Below are 19,761 nucleotides of genomic sequence, written 5' to 3' on the forward strand. Positions count from 1 at the left end.
GACGCTGCCCCGACTCCACCTCATCTTTGTATCGCACGCGATAAGGGACTTTTCACATGAGAAACATCCCTTATCGCGTGTGATCCACTTGGTAAATGACCCCCTTACTTTCCAAAGATTTCTACCCTATTAAAACAGTTAAAAGATTCCTTAGGAAGTATCTGAAAATACTTGACAAGAATATTTCATCTATATCAAGAGTCTATTCTGTGCCCCAATTTAGGAAAGAGCCTCTGGAGGTTCAACAAGCAAATTTACAACAAGTTATGGATCTGATAAAGTTGACTGGTTTCTGGAGAAATCAGAAGTCTGTAATGTCTGCAACCTTGCTGGTCTCTTTAGCTTTGGATATGAATAAAGAATGGTTATTGTGTATTTTCCTTAAAATCAAAAACAGATATTTTCTTAATTGTAATGTACTAAGAATGTTTCCGGATATTGGTAAAAGTAGGCAGTTTCTTTTGATGAGGCCAACTGTACTACAGATTGGTGCTTTTTTTTCTTCCTTAAATATCCATATAAATATATAATTCTCTAAAATGTATGATACAAGAACTCATCATCGTGTGAATGTAATTGGATATCTGTTATATTTATGTCATGATGTAAACTGTTATGATCTAATAAAAATAATTAAATAGTCTAACAACTATGTATTTTTTTGACTGATCCCACTTTACGGCATACTTGAGTACAAAAGCAGATCTGAGATCCCCCTTGCTGAGTCATCGGGTTAAGACCTAGGTGTTGTAGGCCCTATTTAGATTATTCTTGGTTTAGAGTGTGTCCTTTTACTTTTCCTTTGCTATTGATTTGGCAATTTGCAGAGTACTTTAATGGGTCCCTCAGTTATACTGAAATAGGAAAAGCAGTGTTATGGGATTTATTATTTTCTTATTTTTAAATGTATTGGATATTTTTCCCCTTGCTGCCTGTTTCTCTTTCAAGTGTATACTTGATGCTAACCTGTTGTAAATTGCAAAGATAAAATGTAAAAAGTATTACTTAAATTGATACCAGGCATATTCCTACTAACAGAAGATTAGAACATCAAAATGCTGATAGGCAATGGCACATGGCAGTGATTTTGCAGCATAAAAATACATTGCAGTGCATATAATGTGAATCAAGGATTCAGCTGGCTTATTAAAAGACAATGCAGAAGCTATATGGGCTCAACCTAACTATATAACTGCTAAAATGTTAAGACCAAGAGGAAAAGAAATGACTGGACAAAACAAGCATGTCCGAGTGAACTGGAAATTGTCACATTTAACGCTGCAGGTCCTCTTACCCAAGGCAAAATTAAATTTTGCCGCAGCTCACTTGAAAGCCTGTGTTTTACTAGGAAAAGCAGATTAAAAGTATTTAAATTCAATTAAAAGCAAAACTTTTTTTTTCCAGACCACTAACATTTTGGAAAACAAAGCCACACTTGTGGCAGAATACCCTGGAAGCTAAAAAAAAAGATCACCAGGCCCTCCATTCTGCAGTGCTCTTCTTTATGTCAAGTTTTTGACCACCAGTTGGGTGCATTGGAAAAGATTCCTAGTCTGCATGGCAGAAAGCAATAGAAAACAGAGAGCCTAGTGCATTTTTTTTTTCAGCTCCCAGTTAATTTCACTACAGTCCTGTTTTTTGTTTTGTTTTTTTAAATCTCAGAATAGAACCATTTGCAGGCAATTTGCTCTTGTTCCTATATTAATGACTCTATTCTTGCATACAGCAAATCTGAGTTTAGCCTTGAGCAGAAAGTGTTACTTCTTCTCATAGACACAAAATAGGAGAAAAGCCATAATGTATCAGCCCCTAAATGTTTGTTTTTGGCTCTTTCTGAAAAAAAAAATGTATTACATCCTGCTCAGTGAGATTTAGCATCTTGCCAGTATTACTTTTAAAATCCCATTATTCCACCAAGTAATTTATTTAGTCTTTTCTCCTTTTTTTGGCATACAAGGACAGAAAAGAGATTTAATCATGTGTCACTAAGCACTTTATTTAAAAAAAAACTTCATGAAAATGATCCTTGGTATAAACAAGAAATCATCCTTTATAGCATAATTTCCATGGTCAAGATTGTAGCTGTGTTTCCATTCAGGCAAATCCTGCAAATGCTGGTGATTCTTTGAACCAGGGTGGTCTGTTATCGTCGGCAATAGTGTGCCAAAAAGCACCACCTTTCACGGTGGCATTATTAGGTGCAAAAGCTGGCAGCCGGCGCACCGCCGTGGTGCAAAGGCTGCGGGCTTTCGCAGGCCCGCCCCCCCCCCCTTCACCTCCTGCCCCCACATTTTCACTGCATTCATCATTCATCATCACATTTTCGCTGTATTCATCATTCTGCGAAGAATGATGAATCCAAGCCTAAATTAGGTCTCTCCATTTTAGGTACCTACATTTAGGCACCCAATCAGCCAAATCCCTTTGTCTCCAGCTTCCTCCTCCACTTCTTCACATTCCATCATATTTGAATATGTAGTGTATGCATTTCTTCACCACAAATCCCCCTGCCCCCACAGATTCCTTAGCTAATTTATTGCCGAACCTTTTAAACTGTAAAAGTCACATGCTCATCCAAAATCCCCACATGCCCACAAAGTTTGCTTCATCTAGTAGGGATGTGCATTGTTTCAAACAAAAAATTGAAAATGGGACAAATGAGCCCATTTTCATTCGGTATCAAATGAAATGAATTTAGCCCCAGAAAAATAAAAATTTTGGTTTTTATTTATTTTCAGCAAAGTATTGCAAATAATGCACATTATTTGAAATAGTGCACTTTATTTGCATTACTTTGTCAAAAACAAATGAATAAATGAAAAAAACATTAAAAGCTCCAAAAATAAAAATTGGAAAAAAAAAAAGAAACCCCACCCAAAAATAAATGGATGATCCAATTTTTTTTTTTTTTTTTGGCTACATACATCCCTATCACCTAGCTCTTACCATTTCAAACTTATAATGGGGAGGAGCACACAGAAATACACAACATAGGCAGACATCCAGTGTGATCTGATAAGCCTTTGTTCATATTAAACCAAGGCTAAAAGTGACATTTTAGAAAACTTTGATATGATACCTATTTCAGTATGTAGGTTTGGGACTGTGTTAAGCTTTCATGAATTAATGATATATGTGTGTGTCCTTTTGTTTGTGAATTTACGCTTATCTTTTTTATTTTTTGTTTTTAATTAATCCCATTATTTGACTTTTTGTGGCCATTTTTTCTTTTTTCATGCCATATTGTAGGAGTGCATCAGTAAACATTTCACAAAAGCTTTCACTTAAAGGTCCCTCCCTTAGGGCTAGATTCACGCATTTCATACTCCAATATGCTAGATGGCTCATGCCGTAACCATTTAACCTTATAATTATAGTCTCATAATCTCACTTGTTAAAAGTACATTATAATGCACTCATGCTTATCAAGTCCGTTGTAAATCCAAGTTTGTTGACTGTTATTTGTTGTTTATTATCTTTTATTACTACTTGTTATAATGCTAATTATAATGTTAATTCTAAATCGCTCTCTACTTTACCTTTAAGTTATCTATAAATTATTATGAAGTTTACCATGTCATTTATACCCTCTTGTTTGATGTAATTTCCAGTTTTGGTTCTATGTAAACCGTTGTGATATGTAGTAGTATATGAACATCGGTATATAAAAGCCTTTAAATAAATAAATTAAATAAATAATCCCCTCATGTATCCATTCAGTCTCATAGACATTGTCAGTGCCCATCCTGACTGATGTTTTATGATCCAAGAATGCAACAATGAACTTATCCAAAAGTTGAAGTACCCAAAACTGAATAGGATACATACCCTTTAATTGCTTACAATAAACCCAGCTAAAAAAGATAAATCACATCATGTTTAAATATTCTTACAAGCTATAGAAAAATGTCTTCAGTTCAAAGCTGTTTGTTGCTGTTTAATAGCTATTCATCCAAAATGGAAAATCCTATCCATGCCCTAAACAGGATTATGGTTGGAAATTTGGTTAAGGTCACCAATTTATGGACTTTAATGATTTGAAAGTAGGCTTTCATGTCACTTATTTGCTGAGTGGAGTTATGCATTTTGAATGATTAATTAATAACTATAGTTAAGCACAGCTTGTAAGTGAAATAGGAATTTGTAAACACAGCTCATTTTAGGGTGTCACTTAGGCCTGTGATTTGTTATCATACATTAACCAAATTGCAACAAATATATACTGTCAGAGTTTGAATACATAACCCTGAAACTGGTAGACTGAAAACCTGCCTCTGAGCTACAGAAGTTACTAGCTTGCTAGGGAATCCTAGCTTTATATTAGGGAGAGTTAGCCATACCTCTGAAGCAGTCCAATTGGACCAATACTGGATGTGCCCCAAATTGAGACCAACATATAAGGCACTCCCTGAAGCCATACAGCTGCTGGCCGAACAGCCTTCTTAGTATCTTCCCTGTGGAAGTTCTGTTTGGTCTCTGATGCTGACCTATGTTTCAATGCTCTCTCCTGACTGCTGTCCAGCTCCTGGGCTCCATAATCATGCCTCGAGCCTAGCCTCTCCGAGTATTTGGCAAAGTAGTAGAGATGTGCAAAGCTCGTTTTCAGCCTGCCGCAGGAAATTTCGTATTTCCCGCGGTTCGGGCTTTTTAAATTCGGGGGACCCAGATTTCAGATTAGTGCACGCTAACATTTTTACGCTAACGCGTATTAACGAGAGTTAGTGTACACTAAACCCAAAACGAATTTTTTCCAAAATTTCAGGAAAAACTCGTTCAGGTTTCAGGCTCCCCAAACAGGACGAATTAAGCAATTTCATTGAATGCACATCTCTACTAAGTAGTTATCTGGCTAAGTGGTGGGCGAGATAGGGATGTAATAGGGAGGAACTACTTATCCGGCTAACTTAGCTGGATAAGTGGCGATATTCAGCCTTATCTGGGTAAGTTAGCTGGATAAGTTAGCTCTGCTAACTAGCAGGTCTAACAGATAAACTTTTCCAGCTAACTCAAATTTATCCAGGTACATTCAGCAGTGCAGCCACACCACTGAATATTCTGGCTAAGTTAGCTGGATATATTTATCTGGCTGACTTTCCTAGCCAGCTATCTTTAGTATTGCTCTGTTATAAACCCAGGATAGACATCTGACCAAGACACTTAGCAAGCACAGGACTGAGAGGCTTCTGTTAAAGATCTGTTATCCAAGGCTGTATTCTAAACATATCTATGGAGATCTGGCTCAAGACAACAGAAATGGGTTATTTTCTGCTGAATATGATTCTGGCTCTATGGTAGTTCTTCAGTGTATTTCTGCTCATTAGAGAAATAGGGGGGAAAAGGGGGATTTGGCTTCAGACAACAGCCAACACTTGGCCCTGACTTTTACAGTCCTGGGTACTGATATGCAGACATTAGAGAAAAAGCACAGGACTGCTTCGACGGCCAGTCCAAACGCAAAGCATGTTCAAGTAGCATTGTCTGAGTTATCAAGAAGGTTGCTCACCCCATAAAAATGTTGCTAGCTGTATTTTTGCAATGGGTTTGACAGTTGCTTGGTATTGATTGTAAATATGACTACCCTTAACATAAGGCTTGGGGGTAACCTGCACAGACCGGCAGTTACTACCGTTAACAGAAACATGGGGGTATCCTGCATGGAGCAGCATTTACTACCCTTAACAAATATGTACCTTCAATCATGTAATGTCCTGCTTGCTTGCCTATGTGCACATTCAATCCTATCTGCCACTAAGGACTGCCATTCAGGCTCCCCACCCTCTAAAGTCTCTCGCCCCCTAATACAAGTATCAACTAAGCAGAATCACCATACAGTAAGCTCCCAGCCTCTCTTCTTCCCTATACTTTGACGCCCCCTCCCCCCAATATTAGCATATTAGAGGATCCCCTAAAACATCCAAATCTAGTGCTTAATATGTCATGGAGCTGAGTGTGTGTGTGTGTGAATGTCTGTGCGAGTGAGTGCTGTGAATGTTTGTGTCTCAGGGAGTGGAGGGCATGGCAGTGAGGAGTTATGTGTATGTCTACATGAGTGGGGAGTTTGGTTGTTTCTTGGAGTGTGTGTGTGTGTGCGTGTGTGTGCGTGCGTGTGCGCTCTTGGGTGAGATTGTGTGCATGTGTCTGAGTGGGGGGGGGTAGGTGTATGTGTCTTTGATACTGGAGGGGTATGGGATTGTTTGTATGTGGGTGTTCTGGATGGGGGTGAATTGCATGATGTGTTTTGGGTAAACTCTATCCCTTTCCCTCCCTCCCATTTATTGTTGCTCTCGCTGCTTCTCTCCCCAATTCTTGGTCCTTTCTTCCACCATTTCTATCTTTTCCTCGCATTCTTTTCTCCCCACCAGCACTGGGGCCCTCTACCACACAAGAACATAAGAACATAAGAAAATTCCATACTGGGTCAGACCAAGGGTCCATCAAGCCCAGCATCCTGTTTCCAACAGTGGCCAATCCAGGCCATAAGAACCTGGCAAGTACCCAAAAACTAAGTTTATTCCATGTTACCAATGCTAATGACAGTGGCTATTCTCTAAGTGAACTTAATAGCAGGTAATGGACTTCTCCCCCAAGAACTTATCCAATCCTTTTTTAAACACAGCTATACTAACTGCATTAACCACATCCTCTGGCAACAAATTCCAGAGTTTAATTGTGTGTTGAGTAAAAAAGAACTTTCTCCGATTAGTTTTAAATGTGCCACATGCTAACTTCATGGAGTGCCCCCTAGTCTTTCTACTATCCGAAAGAGTAAATAACCGATTCACATCTACCCATTCTAGACCTCTTGTTCTGAAGACCGCACATGCATACAGCCTCATGTTACAGGACTATCTGCTGAATGACAGACACTGGCCTATTATTATTAGAGACAGAGATAAACTGAACTGTAGCCATTTTTATCATCTAAAAATTCATACAGGTGGGTCATTGAAAATAAAGACTAACCTGCAGAACTCATGGTAGTGTTGATGTTGAAATGTGTTCCTCCTGCTCTATAAAGACATTTCCAAGCAAATGACTTAACAATGCTGAACTTGACTTCAAAGTACATGAAGAAAAATGTTTTTAATGAGAAATAAGTATTTAGAGGAGCTTATTAGAGGGATTATAAAAATATTATATGGACACTAAACAATTATAGGAGCGAGGAATGAGCTGGAAGAAGAGCCACCAGCACCAGGAGTGTCTCTTGTGTGTGTGTTTCACTACATTCAAATTCTGATTTATTTATAATTTTTTAAGGGATGACTTTTCTGTGCTCGTTTCTCTCACAAATCTGTGCATAATGCCATTTGGAAAGCTATATGTTCAGCTTTCCAGCATGTAAATTACCTGTCTCTGTGACAGCCGGTTCTCAGGATACCACAAATTAAAGATGGGCTATAGCAGCACCAGACTAAGCCAAGATGGTGGTTTAAATTATAGGGGAAACAGTGGCTTTCCTATAGTTCCTCAGATGCCCAACAGTTACCAGAAAGCTGGACAACAGCAAAATTACATAAAGAGAATATGGCTTAATGACAAATACATGAGTTTTTTTTACTATTCTTTAGTCATCCTCCCCATACTTATAAGTAAATATGCAGTGAGGTTATACCCTAATAAATAAGTTTTCTGCTACATAGCATGAGTGGGAAATTAGTTATTCCGTGCTCCATAAAGAAGAAAGGAGAAGAGGAAGGGAAGTTGGTGGCGGGGGGAGAGGACACTGGGATATACATTTTTAGAAGTCGTCAGATTCAGCAATAAAATGTGCCATTTATTATTGAAGTTGATGTGCTGAATTCAAATATGTGAATTAAACCAGCTAATCAGCTACTGTTTCCATGATAGTTCAGTTTTTACATTTTATATCTGTCTATAGCATAGGTAATAGAGTTTTTATCATAAATTTGTGTAGTTATGGTTGCATATAATTTCACCTGTCCTGCTTATGTAACACTTTAAACATTAAATCAGCAAAATGACTATAGAAAAAAGTTTATTATGAAAAAAAGGTCAAAAACTATTATGTATATATATGTACATAATTTAGTCCTTATTCAGTGGCTACATGCCTCTTCTTGGCTTGTCTCTTATATTTATTAAGTGGAACATCTCTAAGAACAAAAGAAGTTGCCATATTGGGTAAGACTGAGGGTCCATCAAGCCCAGTATCCTGTTTCTATCAGTGGCCAATCCGAGTTACAAGTACCTGGCAAGAACCCAAAACATTAAATAGATCCCATGCTACTGATGCCAGTAATAGCAGAGGCCCGGTGACGCGCTCAAGCCCCGGGATGCGCGTATGTCCCAGGGCTTGAAAAAATGGGCGGGGAGTGGGCGGGCTGGGGGCAGGGTGGGGGCGGGACCGAGGCCTCTGGCACAGCAGTTGTGCCGGGGGCTCGCGTGCCAGCTGGTGCACAACCTACACCTACCCAAAAGCAGGCGCACTTCATCAACAAAGGTCAGGGGGGGTTTAGATAGGGCTGGGGGGCAGGTTAGGTAGGGGAAGGGAGGGGAAGGTGGGGGGGAGGCAGAAGGAAAGTTCCCTCCGAGGCCACTCCAATTTCGGAGCGGCCTCGGAAGGAACAGGGAAAGCCATCGGAGCTCCCCTAGGGCTCGGCGCGTGCAAGGTTCACAAGTGCGCACCCCCTTGCGCATGCCGACCCCGGATTTTATAACATGCGCGTGGCTACACGCGCATGTTATAAAATCGAGCGTAGATTTGTGTGTGCCGGGTTGCGCGCACAAATCTACTCCCATGTGTAGGTTTAAAAATCTGGCCCTAAGTCAGCTTGATTAATAGCAGTTTATGGACTTCTCCTCCAAGAACTTATCCAAACGTTTTTTAAACCTAGCTATACTAATTGCCCTAACTACATCCTCTGGCAATAAATTACAGAAATTAATTGTGCATTGAGTGAAAAAGAATTTTCTCTGAATTGATTTAAATGTGCTACTTTACAACTTCATGACGTGCTCCCTAGTCAATCTATTACCTGAATGAGTAAATAATCAATTCTTACTTATGCATTCTAGTCCACTCATGATTTTGGAGACCTCTATCATATCCCTCCTCAGCCATCCTTTCTCCAAGCTGTACAGTCCTAAATTCTTTAGCCTTTCCTCATAGCAGAGCCTTTCCATCCCCTTTATCATTTTGGTTGCCCTTCTCTGTACCTTTTCCAATGCAACTATATCTTTTTTGAGATGTGGCAACCAGAACTGGACACAGTATTCAAGGTGCCGTCTCACCATGAAGTGATAGAAAAGCATTATGATATTATTTGTTTATTCACAATTCCCTTCCTAATAATTCTAGCATTTTGTTTTCTGTTTTGACAGTCACAGCACATTGAGTTGACAATTTCAATGTATTATCCACTATGACGCTTAGATCTCTTTCCTGGGTGGCAACTCCTAATATGCCTAGCATTGTAACTACAGCATGGGTTATTTTTCCCTATATGCATCACCTTACAGTTGTCCACATTAAATTTCAGCTGCCATTTGGATGCCCAATCTTCAAGTCTCACAAGCTCCTCCTGCAATTTATCACAATCCGCATATGATTTAACTATTCTGAATAATTTTGTTAGTGTCCAGCAATAGTCTGCAGTAGTTGTCTTGATACCATTTTCCCATTGCTGCAATGTCCTGATGAAATTGCTGAATATGTTCAGGATCCAAGCAAATCTAATTCTTAGTGGAACACAGGATTTGGTGAGAGAGGTAATGGTGTTGGGCCCACTTAGCAATAGCAATAAACTTCAAAATGGAGACTTTGATAAAATGAGGAAGATAGAAAAAAAACCTAAAAGGTTCGGCTGTAAAGGTTAACAATATACAACAGGAATGAACATTGTTTAAAAATACCATCTCAGAAGAGCAGTCTAGATGAATTCCATGCATTAAGAGAGTTGGAAGGAAGGCCAAACGACTCCCAGCTTAGTTAAAAGGTGACGTGAAAGAGGCTATTTTAGCCAAGAAAAACATCCTTCAAAAATAGGAAGAAGAATCCATTTGAAGAAAATAGGAAAAAGTACAAGCATTGGCAAGTTAAATGTAAAGCATTGAAAAGACAGACTAAGGGAGAATTTGAAAAGAAGCTGGCTGTAGAGGCAAAAACTCATAATAAAAAATTTTAAAAATATATCCAAAGCAAGCAGCCTGTGTGGGAGTCAGTTGGACTGTTAGATGATCAAGGGGTTAAAGGGGCACTTAGGGAAGATAAGGCCATTGTGGAAAGACTAAATTAATTCTTTGCTTCGGTGCTTACAAATGAAGATGTTGGGGAGATACCCATTCCAGAGACAGTAGCCATAGACTACTGATAGTTTTCAAAAGTGATGATTCAGATGAACTGAACCAAATCACGGTGAACCTGGAAGATGTAGAAAGGCCAGACTGACAAAGTAAAGAGTATCAAATCGCCTGGACTAGATGGGATACACCTATCATTAAAATCATCCATTGTACCTGAAGACTGGAAGGTGGCCAATGTAACCCCAATATTTAAAAAGGAAACCAGGGGCGATCCGGGAAACTAAGATTGGTGAGCCTGACTTCAGTGCCAGGAAAAATCATGGAAAGTATTCTAAAGAACTAAATCACAGAACATATAGATAGACATGATTTAATGGGCCACAGTCAGCATGGATTTACTTAAGGGAAGTCTTGCCTCACAAGTCTGCTACATTTTTTTGAAGGGATTAATAAACATGTGGATAAAGGTGAGCTGGTAGATGTAGTATATTTGGATTTTCAGAAGATGTTTGACAAAGTCCCCCATGAGAGGCTTTTAAGAAAATTAAAAAGTCATGGGATAGGAGGCCATGTACTTTTGTGAACTGCAAGCTAGTTAAAAGACAGGAAACAGAAGGTAAGATTACATGGTCATTTTTCTCAATGGAGACAGGTAAACAGTATAGTGCTCAGGGATCTGTACTTGGACCGGTGTTTTTTAATGTATTTATAAATGATCTGGAAAGGGAAAGATGAGTGAGGTGATCAACTTTGCAGATGACACAAAATTATTCAGAGTAGTTAAATCACAAGTGGATAGTGCTAAATTGCAGGAGGAACTTATAAGTCCAAATGGCAGATGACATTTAATGTGGTCAAGCGCAAGGTGATGCATATAGGGATAATAACCCATGCGGTAGTTACTCAATGTTAGGTTTTATGTTAGATATTACCACCCAGGAAAAATATCTAGGCATCATAGTGGACAATATATTGAAATTGTCAGCACAGGATACTGTGAGGGTAAAAAAGGCAAACAGAATGTTAGGAATTATTAGGAAGGGGAATGGTGAATACAATGGAGAATGTCATAATGCCCTTGTATCACTCCATGGTACTGTGTTCAATTCTGGTCACTGTATTTAAAAAAAGATACAGATGCACTGCTGAAGGTGAACAAAAGAGATCAAAATGATAAAAGGGATGGAATGGCTCACTTATGAGGAAAGGCTGAAGAGGTTAGGACGGTCCAGCTTGTGGAAGAGATAGCTGAGGGGGGATATGATGGAGATCTACAAAATCATGAGAGGAACTGGAGCCCCTCTTGCTGGCCATTCATAAGTGTCGGGAAATTCGGGGAGTACGGTTTGGTTCGTGGATATTTAAAGGGGTGGCCTTTGCAGACGATTTGTTAGTCTTTATAACGGACCCTCCGAAGTCCCTGTCTACTCTGCTGCGGTTAATGGAGACCTTTGGTGGGTTTTCTGGCCTGAGGTTAAATGAGTCTAAATCCTTTGTGCTGGCATATCCGGCTACCTTACCCAACAATTGGCTCGGTAACTTTCCCTTAAAATGGGCAACTGACCCTTTATGTTATTTGGGGGTGTTTCTCCCAGCAGACCAGGATCTCGTGTATCAGGTTAATATCCCTTGATTATTGCAAAGCACTACCAACAGTCTGACCAACTGGTGTAATCTACCCCTTTCCTTGCTTGGTGGGATAAACCTATTCAAAATGACCATTCTACCCAAATGGCTTTATTTACTCCAAAACTTATCAGTTATACTACGAAAGATGGATCTCAATAGACTTGATAGTGCGCTGCGGCAGTTCATTTGGAGAGGGGGGGAAATCTCGTCTCCCTCTTTCCTGGTTGAAGGCAGGGTGGGGGAGGGGAGGTCTGGAGGTCCCAGATATGGCCACTTATAATTTGGCTTGTAATTTATGGATTATCAGAGATTGGCTGACAGATAACCCGGGCTATGCCCCGTTATACTCAGATGTAGCACTGATGACCCCTGTGGCTCCTACATATGTACTACAGTCTCGACCCATGTATCTCTCATCTTTTCTCAAACATACCGCCCTTGTGCGTCCGCTTCGCTTGACTTGGAAGAGAGTGACAAAACTCTTGCAGGTACCCTACTTGTGTGCCTAATTTCTTCCAGTGTCGGGGAATGCTGAATTTACACCCGGAACACAGTCCTCTAGCTTTCAGGTCTGGGAATCCTGGTGTATTACTCGACTGGGCCACTTGCTCACACAAGAAGGGGAGATTGTTCCTTTTAAAGATTTCCAGGCCATATATGGATTGGGAGTCACACACACTTTCACGAACCTACAAATTGGACATTATAACCGGGCCATCTCTGACGCTCATAAAAATCCCTTAGTGTTTCATGCCCTGGATCAGATGTTCCACTTTGAAAAACCTTGTCATTCTACTATCTCTGAAACTGCTTTGCGGGAGATATTTGCTCCACCCTGGAATCTCATTGGAATAGCGATGGCGACTTTGTTGTTACTCAGAATGTTTTAAAGGTCTGCTTTTGGCGCATAACCAGGATCTCGGTCAACACCAATTACAGAGAATTACAATTTAAATTTTGAGCTGGGCGTATGTTTCACCTCAAGTGGCATATCATTTAACCATAGCTCAGTCGGCGCAGTGCACCTACTGTGGTTATCCAACGGGTATTCTGTCTCATGTTTTTTGGTCTTGCCCTCCCATACTGCGCTTTTGGCGCCGAGTGGCGGACTATCTGGCTGACCTATTGGATGTTGCTTTCCCAGTGACTCCCCTCTGGCTGCTGTTTGGGTGTGTATCCCCTATTCAGATCCAAAATCCTGGCTCACGCATGTTTTTGCATAAAGCTTGTCTTGTGGGCAAAAAGATCATTCTCTCCATTTGGCGATCATCTGATGTCCCGTCCTTTTGGGCTTGGAGAAACAGTTTACATGCTATGATGACAATGGAAAACCTGGGCTCTCGACAAACACCATGCTATAGACGGCACTTCCTTACTACCTGGCAGGCCTACCTTCAGTCACTCCCACATCACATCCGTAGTCTTGCACTCAATGATTGATTTCCTTGTTTGGTAAAGTGGAATGTTTTGGATAGAGTATGTTGCCTGGAAGACTTGTTCTCACCGCACTGTTCCTTGTGGGGGATCAGGGAGCGGGTGGGGGGGCGGGGGTGGGAAGGAAATATCCTGACATTTGTATTTTGTAAAGTGTCAAGACCTGAGGAGGGTTCAGAAATCCACCCTCCTCAATGTTGTCATATTTACTGCTATTGAAAAATTAATAAAAACCATTTAAACATAAAAAATCATGAGAGGACTAGAATGGGTAAATGCGAATTGGTTGTTTATTCTTTCAGATAATAAAAGAAATAGGGGTAATCCATGAGGTTAGCAAGTAGCACATTTAAAACAAATTGGAAAATATTATCTTTCACCCACACACAATTAAGCTCTGGAATTCATTGTCTGAGGATGTGGTTAAGGCAGTTAGCTTAGCTGGTTTTAAAAAAGGTTTGGACAAGTTCCTGGAGGAGAAGTCATAAACTACTATTGGTGAAGTTGACCTAGGGAATAGCCACTGCTTATTATCAACGTTAGAAATATGGGATCTATTTAATGCTTGGGTACTTTCATGTACCTGTAGCCTGGATTGGCCACTGTTGGAAACCAGATGCTGGGCTTGATGGACCCTTGGTCTGACTCAATATGGCAAGTTCTTATGTTCTTATGCACATTGCTCACTGCCTCGCAGTTTGGTGTACAAAAATCTAGATGAGAGTACAAAAAACGTATCTATAGTGACATGTTGCAGCCAAGGCTTTTGTAGGCCTTGAGCAGGTTTTCCACCAACTTGTTGTAGTTGCCTGCCTTGTTGTTTTTGAGAAAATTTTTACCACTAACTGGAAGGCTTTCCACACCATCTTTTCCTTGCCACGTAAACCCAGTCATAGATTTATTCTTAGATTCAGTCAAAGATGTAATTCAGTCGTTTCTGGCTTAATTTGAAATCCTTGCCCTTCTTATCTCACTTATCCCCCACAATTCTCAAGTCGTTGTATATACTGACCCAGTAGCATATCTAGAAACTAAAGCCAATCAACAATTTTAAGCATCATTTTCATTCTCAGTGACCCACACCTAGTAAAGTTTGACCACATTCATTTTGGAAGCATTTTGAGTGTAGACCAGTGACACATAAAGTTCAGTTTTTGATGTGTTTAGTTTATAAGGAGGTAGCAACTAAACAGACATTCTAAACATGATGGATAGGAACATTCATTTTTAGGTTGTATTTTATTTTTCCCAGGAACTGATCAGTGTTTATTATAACAAGACAAAAAATGGGAGAAATCAGTGGAGAAAATGACTTGGAATTTTTCCAGATAAATATAATTTTTGTTCTTGTAATAAACACTGATAATATCCTGGGAAAAATAAGATAAAAACTGAAAACAAAGGTCCATAAAGATAGACCGTGTAATTTGATCAAGGAAAGAGCATTAGTTTTGGTGGTCTTAGATTTCGGTAAGGCATTTGATGCTTTTCCATGCAAGAGTTTCATAAATTAGCTGAGCAGGTTAAGGGTAGGCTCCAACTGGGTTAGAAGCTGGTTGAGTGCTAGAATCCCTAGTTGCCGAAAAATGAAGGGAAAGCCAGCTGTATAGCACTGGGATTGAAAACACTGCAGACTAGTTGGCCCTTATAGTCCTTGTTATCATATTCTGTGTTTCTTTTTTTTTCTGTTTTCATTTTTAAGTTAAAAGCTCAAGGATACTTTTGAAGCCAAAGCAATTGATGTGGTTACCCATGGAGAATTTGTGAAATAGAAAGAGGAGCGGGTTCTAAATGGAACCACTGGGGAATTCAGTGCACAGATTAAGTGAAGTGATGTTTACTCTTCACGGGGAATATTAACAGGCCGATACAGTAAAAAATGTGGGAGAGTGGGCGCTCTGTGCTGAGCACCCGCTCTCCCAACGCAAGCCCAAGCACCTCTCCTGGGCGCGCGATTCTGTATTTAAATGAGGTAGTGTGCTAATAAGGAGGTGCTAGGGACAATAGTGCATCCCTAGCGCCTCCTTATTAGAGGTAGAGGTGGCTGTCAGCGGGTCCGACAACAGACGCTCTATTTTACCGGCGTTGTTTTCGAACCCGCTGACAGACACGGGTTAGGGAAATGGATGCTGGCAAAATTGAGCGCTCGTTTTGCTAACCGCTGACCGTCGGACAGATTTAAAATTTTTTTTTTTTTTTTAAGTTTTGGTTCCTTTCACTCAATTTCGCTGGGATATTAAGTCGGAGGGTGTACAGAAAAGCCATATTTTCTGCTTTTCTGTACACTATACTGGGTTGCTCAGAAATTAATGCCTGCCCTTGGGTAGGCGTTAATTTCTGAGTGTAAAATGTGCAGCTTGGCTGCATATTTTACTTTCAGTATCCCGGGGACTAATAGCCTCATCAACATGCATTTGCATGTGATGAGCACAATTAGTTTTCGGGGGTGTTTGGCCACGTGTTTTCGACGTGCTAAGGGGTAATAGACGCATGGCGAAAACACGCGGCCAATTCTAGGTTAAACGGTGCACTCTGCTGGAGCACACCTTACTGTATCAGCCTGTAAATTAGTAGTTGGAGAAATAAGAGGAGAAAAAAAGAGGGTAATGTCAAGCTCAGGGTCATCAAAAGTGGTTACAAGGCCCCAAAGTGAATGTAAAGCAATTGTGAGCAAAGGATATGCTAATGTTCTTGCTCAACTTCGCACAGTAACAGCAGTGGTGGAATTGAATCTGGGTCTCCATAGTTTCATTACACCTATCATGAGGTGTTATTGCTAATCCTTTGTTGCGTTCTGCATTCATATGAATATAGTTGTTTCAAATTAATCAACACAAGTCTTTTTCTTTCACTAAACAGCTATTATAAAAGATAAAAAAAGAAAAGAAAAGAAAAAAAACATGCTGCTTCTCGTCTGCTATTGGCAGTAGACATTTGTGATGTCTTATACAATTTTAAATATGTCCCTTTAAATTCAGAGCTATTGCTTAATTGTTTTCTCTCTGTTATCTTTCTCCAGGTGCTTTTATTATCTGTTGGACTCCTGGATTAGTTTTGCTGCTCCTTGATGTGTGCTGCCCCCAGTGTGACGTCCTTGCCTATGAGAAATTCTTCCTGCTCCTCGCCGAGTTCAACTCTGCCATGAACCCCATCATCTACTCCTACCGAGACAAAGAGATGAGTGCCACCTTCAAGCAGATCCTCTGCTGCCAGCGCAACGAGAATGTGAACAGCCCTACCGAGGGCTCTGACCGCTCTGCCTCTTCCCTCAACCACACCATCCTGGCCGGGGTACACAGTAATGACCATTCTGTGGTTTGACAAGGAACCATGATGAATGCAGCAGCAGCAGAAAAACCAACCCAAGACTGAAACCACCCAGGCTCAATCAACACCCAGAGCCAGCTAAGTTTCTGAATGGCCTACGTATGGGAAAGGGGGAAAATAAATTATTAACAAATTTACAAGGTACTCTTGAACACTAATAAGACTGCTTGGTTCCCTAGCCATCATGTAGGGAGAGCCACGAGATCAACTTGGTGTTAGAAATAGACTATGCTCATGCTTTGCGTCTCATGCCTTGTTCCTGTCAGAAGAAAGGAGGTTCTCTGCTGTGCCAACGTACCACAGAGCCTTTGGGAAAGTCCATATTACTATACTCGCGTGACTGTGCCTTCCACAGGAGGCCGCTGGAATCAACTTTGGATTAACTAATTCAGCTTGTATCTGCCAAACTGCAGTTACATGTAGAAATATAGATTTTTTTTTTATGAGTGTGTTTCATTTAATAAATGTGTATATTTATCACCATCCGCATGCTTGTGATGGATATTTTCTGTGCAGGGAAAGGATCCATCACTTTTTTATTATTAGCCACACACTGCCGTAACTACAAAAGAAATAGATATTTTCTCTAATACAAACAAGAGGAAAGTAATGTAAATTCTGACCAGTGTTTAAAAATAATATCAAGATGTTCATTGTAAAAGAAAAAAATCCCTGGATAATGTCATGCATTTGTTTAGACTCGCAAAGTGAACCTGTTACAGTATTTTAGTCATCGATGTATTTAACTTTCCTTCTTAAATGTCCTGTATAAATAGGAAGGGAAGACATTAGTGAAAGCTCCCTGAAGAATGTGTGTGTCTAAACTTTATAGGAGCTAGAGTTACTGCAGGTTTGACAAAGCAAAAGGTTAAGAGAAATGAAATTCTTATCACTTGTTTTTCTCATAAACCTGGTAACTTTTTCTGGTTTTTGCACTGTGAGAACTATATTTAGCAAGGGTATCCTGATTGTTTTTACCCTTTTACTAAAACTTTCTGAAGCCTAATGGTTAACTGAAGTAAAATGTAACTTTCTTCGAATGGGAAATAAATAAATAAATAGGAAGTTGCTGTCTCACTCAGGTCAACCTAAACTAGCAGATGTAGTCTTGGTTCTACTCCATTGCATGCATGGAAATGTAGTCCTTCATTATCCAGAATGCCCTGTATACTAAGGAGCAAAACCAGAGCTGGATCTGCCTGTTCAGATTGAACTGGGTGAGGTGCAGATAAAGTACTTATGTAGCAGAAAGAGCAGAGAAGTCATAAGATGCCATGCTTCCAGTGTAGGTTGCATACCTCGTGCAGGTGGCAATAAAACATTCGCCAAGAGTCTGTGGATAACGCCTGAATTGCTAGATTTAAATATAGCTCTTCCCTGTTTCAGTAGTAGGCTGTAGCCTTAAAAGGTACCTTAGGAATGAAGAGCTTGGGGACCCCATGATCCCAGGTTGCATAGGTAGATGTTGGGTGCATGTAATATACAGTGTGTGCCACATTAAAACAAACACACAGTATATTTACACAAATGTTAATGCCTTTATGAAAAACTTGATCGATTGGTTTATGACTTTAGTAGACAAGAGAAAAAGGGGGAGGGGGGGGAAGGGGAATTGGATTCAGAAGACAGCCAATGCTGGGTCCTGACTTTTGCGATCTGGAATTCTGATACACAGACATTAGGGGAAAAAAAAAGCACAGGACTGCTTCTACGGCCAAGTCCCAAAGCAAAGCAAATTCAAGCAGCAACATTGTATGAATTCACAAGAAGTCTGCTCATCCTGTAAAAATGTTGCTAGCAGTAATTTTGTGACGGGTTTGACAGTTGCTTGGTTTTGATTGTTAATATTACTACCCTTAACATAAGTCTTGGGGGTAAACCTGCACGGAGCAGCAGTTTACCACCTTTAACAGAAACATGGGGTAACCTGCACGGAGGGGCAGGAACTACCGTAAGAAGCTTACTGACTAGACTGGATGGACCACGTAGTCTTTTTCTGCCACCATGACTATGTTTCTACAGAATGCTGTGGTTTGGAGGGAGAGGTTAAAGACGGCTAGCATGTGACTGAGGATTTTGTATGTGTAAGTAGAAGAAAGTAAATAAGGACACAAGAAAAATGAAGAAATGTGACAGAATGGATTTCATGCACAGTTGTAAGGAAATCAGTGGTTTGGAGAATGATAAGCAATGTACAGCGTTGGTGGAAGTGATGTAAAAATGCCTAAATGATGTGGTGTGGAGATACCTAAAGATTGCGTGCCAGAGAGTTGACAAAAGAAATTTATACTTCAAATTTTGTACAAAACAGATAAATGCATTCATTATTACTGGAGCTGGGAAAATGAACCTTTTTTCTCACTCCTGTATATACATTTCGCCATAGAAGATGTTTTAACCAACATGTTAAGCCACTAATAAAGTTTCCTCAGTGAGTATACCAATGATCGTTAAGGGTGTGGGCTTTGTGATTTGTTCTAATTAAAAGGGAACTGTGATGGTTTTGGTTATATGTGGGCATGCACCGTGACCTTTCAAGCACCTTAGTAGAAGCTAGAAATGCTTCATTCCATCATACAGAAAAGGCAAATTCCCACCCTATTTTCTCTACTCAAACAGTATAGGACCAGATGTAGTAAAGGGTTTGTCCCATTTTGCCTCTATGGACAAAATGCTAATTTTAAATGGAACTTGCGTGTGCCCATAAATACCCTTCCCATGTATATGTGTGCCCAGAATATTAAATGGCGGCTCAAATAAATGTCCTATGCGTATTTGTGCTAGGACTTTAGCGGCTTTTAGGTGCGGATGCAGGCGGGTTTTAAAACATGCTCACACGAGGGAAAAAACAGTTTTTTCAGTTGATATTGAGGTCTTCAAGACCCTCTGGTTCTTCATCCTGCAAGCCCCCCCACGACCCTGAACTCTCAAGCTGTGCTGAAAGCCCTAAAACTGGAGATCTTCAGACTTGCTCCTCAACAGTTAAGTTATGTAGATAACAAGCTGACGCATAACATGGTCAGCTTTTTTAAAATTCAGAGTTATGCACGTAAGCCTTGGCCCTGCCCCGGAACATCCATGCCCTGTCCAGTGTCCACCTCCTTC

At 40.2% G+C, this 19,761-nt stretch overlaps 1 protein-coding gene across 1 annotated transcript in view; it reads left to right on the plus strand.

Moving 5' to 3' along the window:
• LPAR1 (lysophosphatidic acid receptor 1) overlaps positions 1-19,110 on the plus strand; it is a 213,097-nt gene extending 193,987 nt beyond the window's left edge. The window contains exon 3 of the mRNA XM_029614803.1: positions 16,349-19,110. Coding sequence (XP_029470663.1) covers positions 16,349-16,650 — 302 coding nt within the window. The 3' untranslated portion in view covers positions 16,651-19,110. The remainder of the gene's footprint in view (positions 1-16,348) is intronic.
• Positions 19,111-19,761: the final 651 nt, after the last annotated feature.

This window comes from Rhinatrema bivittatum, chromosome 1, assembly GCF_901001135.1.
Source record: "Rhinatrema bivittatum chromosome 1, aRhiBiv1.1, whole genome shotgun sequence".
In the NCBI taxonomy this organism is placed as follows: domain Eukaryota; kingdom Metazoa; phylum Chordata; class Amphibia; order Gymnophiona; family Rhinatrematidae; genus Rhinatrema; species Rhinatrema bivittatum.